At 41.1% G+C, this 14,368-nt stretch overlaps 1 protein-coding gene across 1 annotated transcript in view; it reads right to left on the bottom strand.

Annotated features, from left to right (window-relative positions):
• Positions 1-14,368, bottom strand: part of SHQ1 (SHQ1, H/ACA ribonucleoprotein assembly factor) — a 38,765-nt gene that overhangs the window by 8,453 nt on the left and 15,944 nt on the right. The window contains exon 11 of the mRNA XM_062500688.1: positions 11,808-11,928. Within this exon, the coding sequence (XP_062356672.1) occupies positions 11,808-11,928 (121 nt within the window). The remainder of the gene's footprint in view (positions 1-11,807; positions 11,929-14,368) is intronic.

Raw genomic sequence — 14,368 nt, 5'->3', positions numbered from 1 at the left:
AGAAGTCATAAATAACTCCATTAAAATCTCATTAGCTCTGATCAATGAGTACAGAAGATAATGGAAGAATGTTAGTAAAGGAAAAACAGGACCATTTCTTCAGAACTTAGGTAAAAATTGACCTAAACTTTAACTAATCTTCTACCTTATCTGCAACAAAAGACAGATGAGTGTAAACACAACAGCAAAACCACAACATCTGTTCATAGGAATTAGTTCTGGATTAATCACTGTTTTCTTAGGAAAGAAACAAACCATCTCCCCAACACATCAAAGACCACTCAATTTCTAAACTTCGAGTCAGTACTCAAAAGAAATGCTCAATCTGCAAAAGATTTTTTTATGCAACTACAGGTAGGAATGCATGCTTTCTGTATCTCAAGATGATGGACTCTGATTTCTAGCCTAAATAACCCAGCTTTACACAGTTACATCATCCATGTCCATACTGACTGTTAATCATTTCCTTTCTAACAACTCCGGGAAACAGCAGGCAACTTCATCAAATTTAAGAGGAGCTAGAATTTAAAGATCTTTGAATTTCTACATATTTCATGAAAATAAGCAGAGGGATGAATAATGAGCCTCCTGGGACAAGGCTGGCAGGACACAGCTATTGTGTCTTGACTTGGTGGAAGGCCAGGGCAGGCACCCACCAGCCAGCTGATCCATGCTAATTCCAGCTGGTGGAGGTGTTAAAGGATGTGGGGAAGGGACAAGAGCACAAGGTTTGGATTGGGAAGTTTCTAAAGTCTCTTTTTCCTCCTTTCCTCACAGATACCAGACAAAGTAGAGACTGGAAAAGCATTCCCTGCACAGCAAATCTTCAATGCAAACAGGAAAACCACACTGAAAAATGAGTGCTGGGTTCAAAAAATTCATCTCCCTGTGAGCAAGATGCCCCCACTTCAAATGGAGAGGTGTAGAAGAAGCAGAAATGCAGCACCAAGAGACTGCTCTGGACATGACAACCCCCCCCCCCTCTGTGCAGGTGTCAAAAGACAGCCCTGCCCCATAAACAACGGCTGATGGGGAGAATCCAGCTGGCTTAGGGGGAACATAAAATGCTTTAATCTTGGAATTCTGGCTTTCAAAGGGCATTAGGTGGATTCTGAAACCAAGAGAGTGATGTACTTGCACTGCAATCCAACTGGCAGTCTTGTAAACATGAACTGCTATCTACATAGCTTAAAGTATTACAGTTTGTTAACCATAAATCAAATATAAAACACAGCACCACCGTTTCAATTTAAGTGACTTCTTTTATGTTAGTAAGTCTGAATGTTTCGAGTGACTTTCCCCCCATATTTATTCTGAAATTCCACAGTGCTTCTTTCATAATGAATCTAAATACTGCATGAGCTGAACTTCACATTTATAAATATTTAAAAAAAAGATGAAGCTTTCCAATGTAACATCTTACTTTCATTACTTGGTCTTTTTGATAAGTTGAAACCAAACAGATCATGGATTATAAAAGAAATCAAGTACAGCTTACTTATGTAGATGATATTATGAAAATATTCGTAAGAAAAAACAGACTTGGAATTAATACTGGACTACAAAAAGAAACTGAAGAGTATTTATATGTTTTAAGAATAGTTTAACGGAGCTCTGTTGCCAAAATAGCTCCAGTAAGTTGCAGCCAGTCCAAACATCTAATAATGGCACAGCTTCCAAAGTCATATATGATAAACACAAATAATGAAAGATGAATAGATAACTCACCACAAAACAGATGCAGAGAGAGATTTTATAAAATGATAGTAATATTGGCTGTGTTACAGAATGGAACATTAACAACTGATCTGTATTAGCCCAATCTCCCTCAAGTTTCTTTGCTGCCATTACCTAGAACTTGGTCTTCACCAACACTGCTGGTGATGGAGGAGAAAGCTTTTCTCACGCTGCAAATCAGACAATTTGTGTTACAGCATGGGAATAAAAGGTACTCACACAGCAGGGCAGAAAATGTGAATTTTAGTATCAGGATAATGCTAGCAAAGTCCTGTATTACAAAAAATAACAACAATGGCAGGGAACAGGCTTAAAGGCACAATTACAAACATTACTCTAACAAGATCCTACCCCCTTACAATAGAATTTATCCACCAAACAACACAGTGGGAGTGATCAGAGTTTAACTCTTCCATTGCTCCGTCGCTGCGACTGATACCTGGAACACCTGAAGGGAAAACACCACCTGCAGCCCTCTTAGTCCATTCTCAACTCACAGTCTGAACAGGAAAAGACACTAAACCTTGCAAACTCCTGGCAGGAAGGCAGATTTTTGCAAGGGTCTGAGGTGAACAGCCTGCTCCCAGCTGCTCTCACATCCCCTGCTGCGTTGGGGCAACTGTTCCCAGATGCTCTGGGGCACCACTGAACGAGGGGGGTGGTTTGAAATGCAGCAGGGTCCAGTTAGATGAGGTAAGAACAGTTTTTAACAAAGAGGGTGATAAAACACTGGAAAAGGTTGCCCAGGGAAGCTGTGGCAGCCCCATCCCTGGAAATATTCAAGGCCAGGTTGGACAGTGCTTGGAGTAACCTGACCAAGTTGAAGATGTTCCAGCTCACTGCCAGAGGGTTGGACTGGATGCCTGTAAAGGTCCCTCCCAAACTAAACTGTTCCATGATTCCATGATCACGCCTCACAGAAATTATTATTTTTGTTATTAAGCTAGCTGCTGAGCAAGTTGGAAACAAAGCAGGAAGATGTTCCCAGCCTGGAGCTCAGCTTCCCCCTTGGACCAGAGCTGCACACTCCACCTACTCAGAAAGGCAAGGACTGCACCAGCTCATCCTTCCCTTCATCAAACCAGAAATCCACTCAGCTGAGCTGTGCTCCCTGAAAAGACATGACACAGATCACTGACCTTTCTGCAGGCACACAGGAACTGCCTCCCAACAACTTTGGAAAATCAAAGCAGTAGCCTGAGGGGACAAAAAAATGGCTTTCTTCTTTTGCCTTCTCTGCCCACAGCAAGGCACATTCAGACACAGCCTGAAGGAATATGAGCTATAGAAAAGTGATGGAATAAATAAGAAAAAACAGAGGGCAGGAGAGCAAAAACATCAAAGGAAACTGCAGCTAGCAGCTGGAAGGAGAGATTAAATCCCTTGTTAAAAATCCATGTTTTACAGGGCTTGCTAAAACATACATGAGGGGGAATTTCTGGTATTATACACACCTGTCTATCACCTTTCTGAGCCCTCAGGGCAGTGTTTTGCCTTAAGGCTCTTAAATCAGTGTACTAGATTAGTTAGGTATTGTTATTTACAAGTGCTCTGTGTGCACCTCCAGCTTTACAGACACCTGAAGTGACAGCTCAGACCTTAAACAAGATGCAGGACCTAAGGAGAGGCACTGGAAGCAAACAAATTGTACTAAAAGCATGCACCAAAACACTGAAGGAGGAGGCACATAGAATGTGCCTGCAAATTATTAGTTACTGTTTTCAATTCCAAGAACTGTGATCTAAGTTGTAAGAGCAGATGACTTGGGATGAAAATCAGTAAATTCGGGGGTTCTACCAACAGTCAACATACTCTTTGATAAACTGGTAAAGTCCTACCTAAGTTGTAAGAAAAATGACAGCGTTTCCTGTTTTAGTAGCATCATAAATTGTTCAGAATCTCCAACACTTTCTGTATCAGAACCAGAGCTCAGGTTTGAACCAGAAGGTGTTTATGTGAGCTGTGCAACTTTGATAGAAATGAGTAAGACTGTACAGAATTACCCAACAACAGAGGGAGAATGAGTCAATTACTTTTCATTAAGAAAATGCGAAAATTTACTGCTGTCTGAATTTTTCCTGTTAAAACAGAATGTGTGGGTTTGTTTTTTTATACACTTCAATGGCTAAAACCTGAAATCTCTGCCCCATCATACTTGTAGACAAGCCCTAATGAACCTTTAATTTTCTTAACAATTTATTTGATGTCTTGGCTTAACACAGGTCACTCAGACATTTACATTCATCAGGTATTTTCCCTCCTAATCCTCTCCATTTTTCAACATCTTTTTGAACAAGCACTAGAATCAGTGTTTTAACACAGTCTTACAAATGATGCATTTTAAGGTCGTGCCACTTCCTTCTTCTAAATGATACTGCTCTGCTTCTTCAGCTGAAGTGCACTCACCCTCTCACCTGCTCAGGATCAAACTGTTCTCAAGCACGACCCAACCTATTTTTCTGATGCTGTTGCCCTCAGCTGTCTTTTATTCTCCAATTCACAACTGTGTTTTACAAGCTTGTACTGAGTGCATAAATTTAGACTCACTTGTATTAAAATGCACATTATTCAAATAAGCACTTATGGCCAGTCTGGGGCAGCTTGTGCAATTCATTTTATACCTTTAAATAAATAACAATCCCACCAAAGAAAATTCTAACAGAACACATTATGTATTTTCTTACAGATTTTTAAATATGCATTAAACTAATCTCAAAGACCATCTGAAGTAGCCACTCTCATTATAGGTAAGAGCAGCTGGGACAGCTCAAAGTTAATTCAGCACTCCAGGCCACCAAGGAAGTGAATGGGAAGCAAACCCAGCACAGCATGAGTACTCCAAGCAGGCAGAGAACAGTGCTGCACACTGAACTGCCTGCCAGCAACAGTAATGCCAGCTTGTAAAACCTGCTAAGAAGGAATTACAATAATTGGGGATTGTAGTCATGAGCTACAATAATTGGGGATTGTAGTACTGAGCTACTGCAGGAAGTCCTCACAGGACAGCCGGGGTACAGCTTGAGAAACCCCAGCTGCCCCACCATGTCCCAGGTGTGACCACGAGCAGCACCAAGGTTTTGGGGTTTGTCCTTGTACCTGCATGGCTCTCACTGAAGCAGAAGAACAAAGCAAAGAATAGCCTTCAAATTAAAAATCTTCAAAACTGGAGGTTTTTTGTTTTGCAGGGAGTGGGGGCAGAGAATAAAGTGGTCTCAGTGCATCCACAACGACATAATCATTAAAAAGCTATTGCCAGAAATATAATCCTCTCACTGCAAAACAGATCAAGTTAAGGGGTTTTGTGATGGGGCTCTCACAGTACCTGATAAGTGAACACAACTGGCTACAGCAGAACATAAGCTAGAAACACAGGCTAATGGCAAAGCTGCATTCAAAGCAGCACCATGAAAGCAATTTGGTTTTTCACTGCACCACACACTCTGAAAATTGGAGTTTTTATCAAACCTGAAACTACTGCAGCCTCCACTAAACAAGGCTGACATCAGGAACAATGAAGGTAAAGTCCAACCCCAACCCAGCCAGAGCAGGGAACAGCTGCCCATGACCCTCTAACACAGTGAAACACAACACCACAAGGGGCATTTTCCCTCACGCCTCAACTGGATGAAGTGCTTTAAACGTGCTGTACAAATCAGATTAATCCCACAGAGCCAAGAGGCAGGATTTTCATCCAGAATACATTACTGATTATGCCTTTGTTCTTTGGAATCACGGCTGCTGGATCCAGGAGGTTAACAGCTGAAAATTAGCATATTCTTCTAACATTTGAGAATGTTTTAAAGCACCAACTCATTTTTACTATGTGTTAACACATTCCCTCTTCCCCCATCACAAATCAAAAATTTAATAAACTAACATTAGCAGTGCACCATTTGAAAACCTTTTAGGACAATTTGTTCCTGAATGTTATCCAAACTCAGCTTTTTCACAGTAGAGGTGCTGAGGCTACAAGAGTAACTCCACTCACTCCTCATTTAGTAGGACAACCCTGAGTTTCAGAGGTTACAATTAAACCCTTCCTAGAAACATGAAAATGCTATAAAGGTGAAAGAGGACTTCACGGGTATAGGCAGGTTTAGATGGTATATTCAGAAAAAAATTCTTCCCTGTGAGGATGGGGAGGCTCTGGCACAGGGTGCCCAGAGCAGCTGTGGCTGCCCCTGGATCCCTGGAAGTGTCCAAAGCTAGGCTGGAGCACTATGGGATGGTGGAAGGTGTCCCTGCCCATGGCAGGGGTGAAATAGGATGACCTTTCATGTCCCTTCCATCCCAAAACATCCTATTAATCTAAGAATATCAACCCTACAAGCAGCTAAAAAAGCAAATACCAAAAGACTGTTCAAAGCCTGGCTTGTGTCTTTTCAAGTATTTTGAGCTTTTCAAAACCCCAAAACACTAAAGAAAACAGAAATGCCAAGAAACAGCTGCAAAAATGGCACAAGCAAGATATTTTGTACACACTTTGAAACGTTTTTCAAAGTTTTCCAGATTTCAGCAAATAATAACCAAATCAAATTTCTTCAGTTCGCAGATAAACTATCAATTTCACAAATTATTTCAACGTGCCATCACAATGTATGTTGAAATTCTATTTACATTAATTGAAAGATCATATTTGACTACAGAAGCTTAAAGATGTTTATATGTTACAAAATATTTTCCCAAATCTAGCAAAAGCCTGAGGTAAAACCAATGCAATGGACAGAAACTACAATACTTAAAGCTGAGTTCTTCACTCCCTTGTGCACTTTAGAATCTGATGTGACACAGGCAGTAAAAATCCTGTAAAAAAAAACATCTTCCCCCTCCCCACCCGAAGTCCTGGACTCATTCATGCCTTTACAGCATCAGGCCTTAACACTTCAGGGCAACATTACACTGTATTGATTAAACAAGGGATTCAGAAAACCTGGGGAAAAGAGAAGGGGGCCTGAATAATCACAGTGGATCTCATCACCTCCGTGACATGCTGTGAATGTAATTAATCCTACATTTATTTAGGAGAAATTCACATCCTACACATCAAGCAGCAACTCCCTGCTGGCTTCAGACTGGGTAATTACAGTGTAACAAGGACAAGGCTTCCATTGTAAGGAAGAGATGAAAAGGAAAACAGACCTATGAGGCCAGCCCACCTTTCAGGAGCTGTCTCACCTGCAAACCAGAAGAAGCAAATATGACATGCTCAGCAATGTCTGATTTTAATTTACTTAGTTCCAATGAAGACAGCAGCTTCTACAGAGACTGACTGTATAAATGCCACCAGGAATCCTGTTTTTTTTACTTTAAATTAAAGAGTCCATGCTTGAACTGGCACGTTACACCTACAACCTACAGTCACCAAAATTAGCAACATCACATTTGTCTCAGGGTGCAGAGCACGTATTTGTGAAGGGTAACAAAGCAAATTTCAGATACAGTTCCACAGAACACAGCAAGGCAATTTAACAGCTCAGCTGTCTTAGCTCACAGCTCTCCTCCACCGCACGTGTTGAAGCTACTACAAAATACAACACAAACAATCTTCATAATCTTATGCTACGTTAAAAAGTAGAAAAACATACATGGGATCAAATGTTCTCCTGCACACATCACACCCATGAAACTATACAACTATGAGAAGCAAACAACTGTACTACAACAGGCAGGCTGGATGGATGAGTAACCTGGTCTCGTGGAAGTGTCCCTGCACTTCCAAAGGGCTGGAACTGGATGATCTCTACACTCCCAATCCAAACCAATGTGTGATTCTATAATGAGAGCACTAAATCCTGGAAAACTGCCAGAAACACTCACAGCTTCACCTCCAATTCAGGAACACAGATAATACACATTTACAAATAGTAAAGTGGTACATGTTTAAAGCTAAATATGCATGTAAACATTTGGTAAAAATACTTGAAATTGCCATGGGCTGGAGCTGTTCCCTTAAGCAGGGGTGCAGAACTGCCTGTACTGCCTGCCTGGCCAAGGACTCGAGGAAGCTGTTCAGCCTCCCACCCATGTCATGGCCAGCAGGCACACATGTACAACAGCAGCCAAAAACCACCATGTGAATAGAGCCTGGCACAAAGGGGAACACAAAACACTGCAGAAAGACATCAGGCCACACAAAGGAACCTCAGCACAGCAAGAGACAGTGGGTAAACTATTCTGACTTCTCTCAAGGACACAGCTCCTGTGGGGTCACAGACAGACTCCTGACAAGGGAGAAAAAAAGCTCTTGCAGTAAATGCACACCTGGATTGCCCTGGTCTCAGCTGCCCATATTGCAGCCACCAACCAAACAGTGGTTTCCCCAAAAATCCTTCTCCTCACCCCCTTCTGCTTTAAGGAAGGTGTGAAAGATGGAGAAAACCCCAGACTTAGAACAACAACTCAGTTCTAATTTCACCTCGGAGAGGCTGCCATATGTATCAGAGCAGCTTGTAAAAGCTCGGACCTAAAGAACAAAAGCATGCAAACCAGGCAAATTAAATTTAATTTTATTATGGAAATGAAAGCAATAACAGAAGTGACAGCAGGGTGGATGATAAGCTCACTTAGCAGGGGGATCAAATGAAGTGATGACATGTCATTATGACCTCAGGGGTTAAAGATGCAATTTTCCATCTGGCTGCATCTGGCTTTTCAACAGAAATGTTGACACCACCTGCTGAGATTTACCACAAGCTGCCTCCATGGGTCTTTGTCAAGCTTTTGTTACCCAGGTTAACATTTACTTTTCCCTCTTTTCTGATAAGTTTGGCTGAGTAACACACTCCCTTTTTCTTCAAAACCTAACAACACTTAAAAGGATTTACATGCCACTTTACACAATGGATGGAATTATTAATAGTCACTTCACAAGCAGCTTGAAGGGAAATACTTGGAACCTAGAAAGCAGGTAAAACTAGCTTTAAGGTAGCAAGTATAAAGGTGAAATTTTAAGCTACACTTGCTAATATCTTCTATTGTCTAAGACATTTGGCAATCTACTTTTCTCTTAGTAACAGGCACCTGAACAAAGTAATTTAGTAATTTTTTTTTTTTGGGGGGGGGGGGGGAATATAAACAAAAAAATCCTTAGAATTCCAGACTAGCTTGAACTCCCCAACTGACTATTAGCCACCTGTGCATGCTTTATTCAGCATCTTCATAATTTCCAATTCTGGATACACTGTGCTTAAAATAAATCAGCTTTTGCCAGCCCAGTGACACATTCACTTATTCATCTAATTTACCCACAGCCAAACTATGATCTCAAACCAAATCTGTAATAGGCTACTGACACACTGCTGGCTATAAGGATTTTGTTTCCACATGGAATATTTAAAATCTAGTACCTACCAGAGGTGTTTCTCTCTATCTGGAATGGGACTGTGTGCTCTCTCACTGGATATATCCATTATGGTTTTGCTTGTGCCAAACTTTCTACATAAACCCAGAGATCTGTGCCAGCACAGGTGAGCTGAAGAGCTTGTTTCCAGCTGGTTTTAATGTGCTCAGATTCTTCACTAAAAAGAACCTACAGTCTGTTTTAACTGTTTAAACAGAGGCCCCAACCTCCACCAGGAGTTTGTTGCTGACAGGGAAAGAGGAGAAAAGGAAAACACACCTTCCATGGATTTTGAGAGTATCCTCAGCCACACAAAGACAGGAGGAAATGGAGGCAAAGGAAGTTAATGAAGCCTGTATGAAGCAAATAACAGCTAAGAAACAAAACAGACTGACTGGTGACAGAAATAACTGTAACACTGAAAGACCACCACATACCAACACCTTCCCCTCCCAAAACTCTTCCACCACAACAGCAGTTGTAGAATCAAAGAATGGTTTAGGTGGGAAGGGACATTAAAGCTCATCTCAATCCAACTCCCTGCCATGGGCAGGGAACCTTCCACTACCCCATGCTGCTCCAAAGCTGTGTCCAACCCAGCCTTGGACACTCCCAGGGATCCAGGGGCAGCCACAGTTTCTCTGGGAAACTCTGCCAGTACTTCACAGGGAATGACCAGAGGGATGTCACAACTTCCCCCCCCCCCGAAAGGAAGATGCACCAGCCTCCTCTGCAGGTGCCTCACCTTGGGGAGCTGGAACCCCTTGCCTTGAACAGACAAATCACCACCCTGTCAAGGTGTGTCCTGAATGACAAGGGAGCTTAGTTGTTCCCTTCAACACAAAGGAACAAAACCAAGTGTTCCCATTCCCTGTGCACTTGCTGAACTTCAAACACTGCTGAACTGCACAGCAATGACTGCAGCATATGCTTAAATGCTGTCCTGATTCAGGCCTAAAAATAGGACTGGGTTCTGCAGCTCCTCTCTCTCTCTTGCTCTCCTAATGACAGACAGCCATTGTACCATGTCACTCTGACAATAAGATAGCTTAATTGCCCTCTTTCCAGCAGCTGTCAGTTCTGCTTAACTGGGACATAATGTGAGAGTCTGGGAGGAAATGTGTTAATCTATCAGTCACTTATAGCTACTGTGCATTTTCTTGGGCTGGATTTAAAGAAAACTGGGTTTTATGACTGACTTGCTAGACATTATATTCATTGATATGGGCAGCAGAGGTATTACTGCTTAATGACTCATTTCTTTGTGAAAGACCCATGAAATAACTTTCTTCTTTATTTACTGCACTTTTTCTACTCAACATCAACCTGAATTTCCCCATACTTGGTGAATTTCCCACACATTTAAGGTGTGGTTGAAAGAGGCCTCCTTAAATATGACAGTGTAAAATGAACTGGCTGTTTGAGGAATTAAGCAGGATCAATGAATCAAAAGGTTTGGAAATACCTGTAATTGTTTTGAAGTATTTTATATATTGCTATCTATAGGAACAGAGTCAATGAAAGCACACAGAATAAGAATCAACATCTACAAACCATTATGAACAGTTATGAACTCAGGGTCTTTAATTCAAGTACTGCTAAGGTCACACCTAAACATAAGAGCCTGTGCAGGCTGCCTCAATTCTCTGTCCCATTCTCCCTTCTGACCACAATTATTAGCAACTTCCCTCTATATCCCCTTCACTGTCTTGTGCACTTTGGCTATTTTATCCCCCACAGTCTCTTGTTAAAAACAAAGACTATTTTAGCCACTGGTTTAGGAGTCTACATTGCTGTATTAACTAACAAGACAATGACTTTTTTGCATGTATGTTAGTCATTCCTGTTCCAACTCACACCTTTTGTGGGCTTCCAGAGAAGGCTGTGAAGAAATAAAAAGGAAGGAAAAATAATACAAAAGCTGTATGAAAAACAGTAAATCTGACAAGAACAATACAGAGCTTAGTAAGATTTGAACATGCAGCTTGCTTTAATCATTTAATCCACTTCCCACTGTTTTCCTACTGATACTTTTGGTTTAAAGCCATTAAAACATGCTGGTATTCCAACCAGAACGAGCCCAAAACTCTGGAAATAAGCCATGCTGACTCTATCAAAAGAACACAGGTGAGACACAGAAGTGCAGGGGTTTTGTCTGGAGGTGGCAGAGTCCCTCATTCCTCCCAAGTAGTGGAAGCCAAAGCTTCCCACAGTGCCAGGGAGAGCTGCAGGAGCACAGAGCACATGGGGATTTGTGACACTTGTTCTGGTGTTAATCAATTGGTGCAACTGCTACAGCCCATAAATCAATGTTCCATGCAGCTGGGAATGCTTTGCATGTGCTGTCAGTTTTGAACTGGAAGCTCCTTCCAGCCTTTATCATTAAGTTACATAAGTGCTACATAAACATTTCTCTCCCTAAGAAAGATCACAAGAGAATGAGAATTCCCCAGAAACTGCCTTTTTCCCCCCAAACCCCTGATTAATGAAAATTCACATTTTTATTTAAAATGCAATTCCTCCCTCCCTTCTCCTGCGGTGTGACTGTATTAAAAAAAAATGCACTGAATGTCTTGGCTTTTGTATCAAGAATTGCTGGACAGACAGCTACTAAATGAAGAAACTGATCATATTCCCACACAGAGGAGACAGAATTTATTTTACTGATATTTGCTCACAGGTGAAATATGCTAAAAGCATCTCCCACACCAGTAACTACTGAAGAACTTACTTTACTTTCTGGATCCAGATGCAATAGTCCGTAATGAAGAGATCATTAAGGATGTAGGCAGGGTCACTCTCCATAAAAATCTTGTGAATGTCCAACAGACACTTCAAAACTGCAGCTTTCCCTGGAAACAGATTTTTGGTTTTGTGATTCACAAGAAATCATAACAGTTCATCTTTATCATCTCACACCTGAGGGTTTAATAATCACAATATCTACAACCACCTTGGTAACTGGGGTTGATTCCCAGGCTGGGAACAGCAGCACTGTAACTCTGTCCTTCAGCATCCACATCCCTGGGGATGGGAAGCCTCTGGATTCAGCAGGGATCTCTGCAAGAGCAAAGCCTGCAGGCCCAGCCATGCGTGTAATTCTCCACAGCTGAAGCAGCCCCTTCCCCCAGCTTCTCCACTGCTCCCAGCTCTGCTGGCCAGACTTGGGCTCAGACATGCAGGCCACTGCTTTTAAAAAGAAGAAAACTAAGCTGAAAAGTAGCTCACAAATAACAAGGAGTTATGCCCCATCATCTTTCTTAAGAGAAGCATTTTCCTCTGTATGCCTACACAAATACCAGTGCTGGGAAATAACAAGGTTGGGAACACACAGCTCACTGCAGGGCCAAGCACATGGAATTGTGAGGGCCAATCTAATGATGACCTAACAGCAGATCAGGGCCTGGAATTAGGGAGAACTTCTCCTACTTCTGCTAGTCACAGAATAGTTTGGCAAAATGGGAAAAAAAAACAACTCACTTCAGATTCAGGAAGGAGCCATTTGACACACAATCAATAAATACAGTAAAAGATTAATTCTCACTCCACAACCAGAAAACTTTCTGTTGTCAGTTTGACTTTTCCTTCATATGCAACACTCCAATTAGCTGCAATCTCCTTCCTTAGTTTTCTGATGACAGTTGCTAAAGGGTTAACTGCTAAAGGGTTAAGTGCACTTTAAAAAAATTATTTTCACCATTTAATGGTGGGGAAAAAAACCCACATTCAAATGAAAACAGCCACCACTGCAAATGGAATCTAATAACCCTCTCCCAAGAGGCTGGCTCCTCCTAGGCTATGAAACCTGAACAGGGATGAAATTACATTTTACAGATTTAGAGGAGAAGGGGGGGGAAAAAAGGAAACAAAGATCAGAACTCCCCCTGCTGTTCAAGCACGAAATTTGTTTGCCCATTTGTAAGTAATTCCATGCTGAAAAACTACAGCCAGAGAATGAAAGTTAAGGGTGAGGAAGATGGCAATAAGGAGGAGGAACGGAGAGAGAGAGAAGAACCATGGCAAACAGAACAGAAAAAACCCACTGGTTTTAAAAATCAAGTCAGCGAAGAAAAACCTAAAATCCCAAATAAAACTAACAATTTTTAAATTGTATCCCCATCAATGCTTGTCAAACATCACTATTTTGACTAAAAAGAAGTGTGCTCTTCTACAAAGAACGATGTGTGGAATTAAATTTTGCTGATTTTTTTTCAGTTTCCAGCTGTCAAGTTGTCAGCCCAAACCATTTCCAATATCCACTCCTGTTATTCATCTGCCAAGTAACAAAGCACATCAGTGAATGTTATACTAATTCACAACCAAAAATGTCTTTCTTCATAAATTAAAAGTCTTGGATTATAGTAGCTTAATGAGTCTCTAATGAGAGGCTGCAAATCTTGCCAGACTTGAAACAGGGAATCCTGCATCAGGCAAACTATCAAATGTCTGCCTTTAGAACATGGGCCTATGGGATTGAACAGTTTTTGCAATTACAGCTCTGCATTATACTGATCAATAAAGTAACTGCTTTTTATGTGCAGATACTACTTCCTGATTATTCAAAAAAACTCACTAGTTTTGTTTAAAAGTAAAAAAGCTTCCAGTGTGTGTAACAGGGAAGTCAGAATGTGTCTGCAGATCACTGGATCCTTCTGGAGCTGCTTACTGAGAGAGCTGCCAGACAACAGCCTGAAACCTGGATTTTAAAGATTCAGAAATCCAGCCCTCTTTCCACAAACTATTTCAAAAGGAGGATAAAATTTGACCCCAGCTCTGTATGTGCCATTTGATATGATAATCTGATTTTACACCATCATGAAATTCCACCAGCTTTCATCCTGTGGAATTTGTATTCCAAATACTGTGTATTTGGAAAGAAAGTTTAAGTCATATATGTCTATTTTACATTGTTTTTCCCCGCAGACTTCTATTTGCTTTTCCACATTTTCAAGGAGGAGCATTCATCTAAAGATAAACTGAACTCTGCTGTTATTGTTTCATTTTAATGGAACAGTATTCTGAGACACAAGAGAAGAACTCCACAAACTTGTAAATTAAAACATCCTGGTAATAACTTACCCAGTCAGGCAATATTTCACTGGATCACTGAATGTTCACTGGAACACCATTTTCCATCATGACATTAAAAGAAAAGCAAATTTCTTACCTCTCATGTACTATCCTCCTCTGAACAAACCCTATAGGCTGTCAGCACTGCATCACAACCATTTTGTTATCAGAATTTTCTTCTTCACACTTATGAACACCAACATAAGGCAATGCAGACAAGTG

This window comes from Cinclus cinclus, chromosome 12 (assembly GCF_963662255.1).
Source record: "Cinclus cinclus chromosome 12, bCinCin1.1, whole genome shotgun sequence".
NCBI lineage: Eukaryota > Metazoa > Chordata > Aves > Passeriformes > Cinclidae > Cinclus > Cinclus cinclus.
The sequence above is the reverse complement of the archived record's forward strand: the minus strand, read 5'-3'. Positions and strand labels throughout refer to the sequence as shown.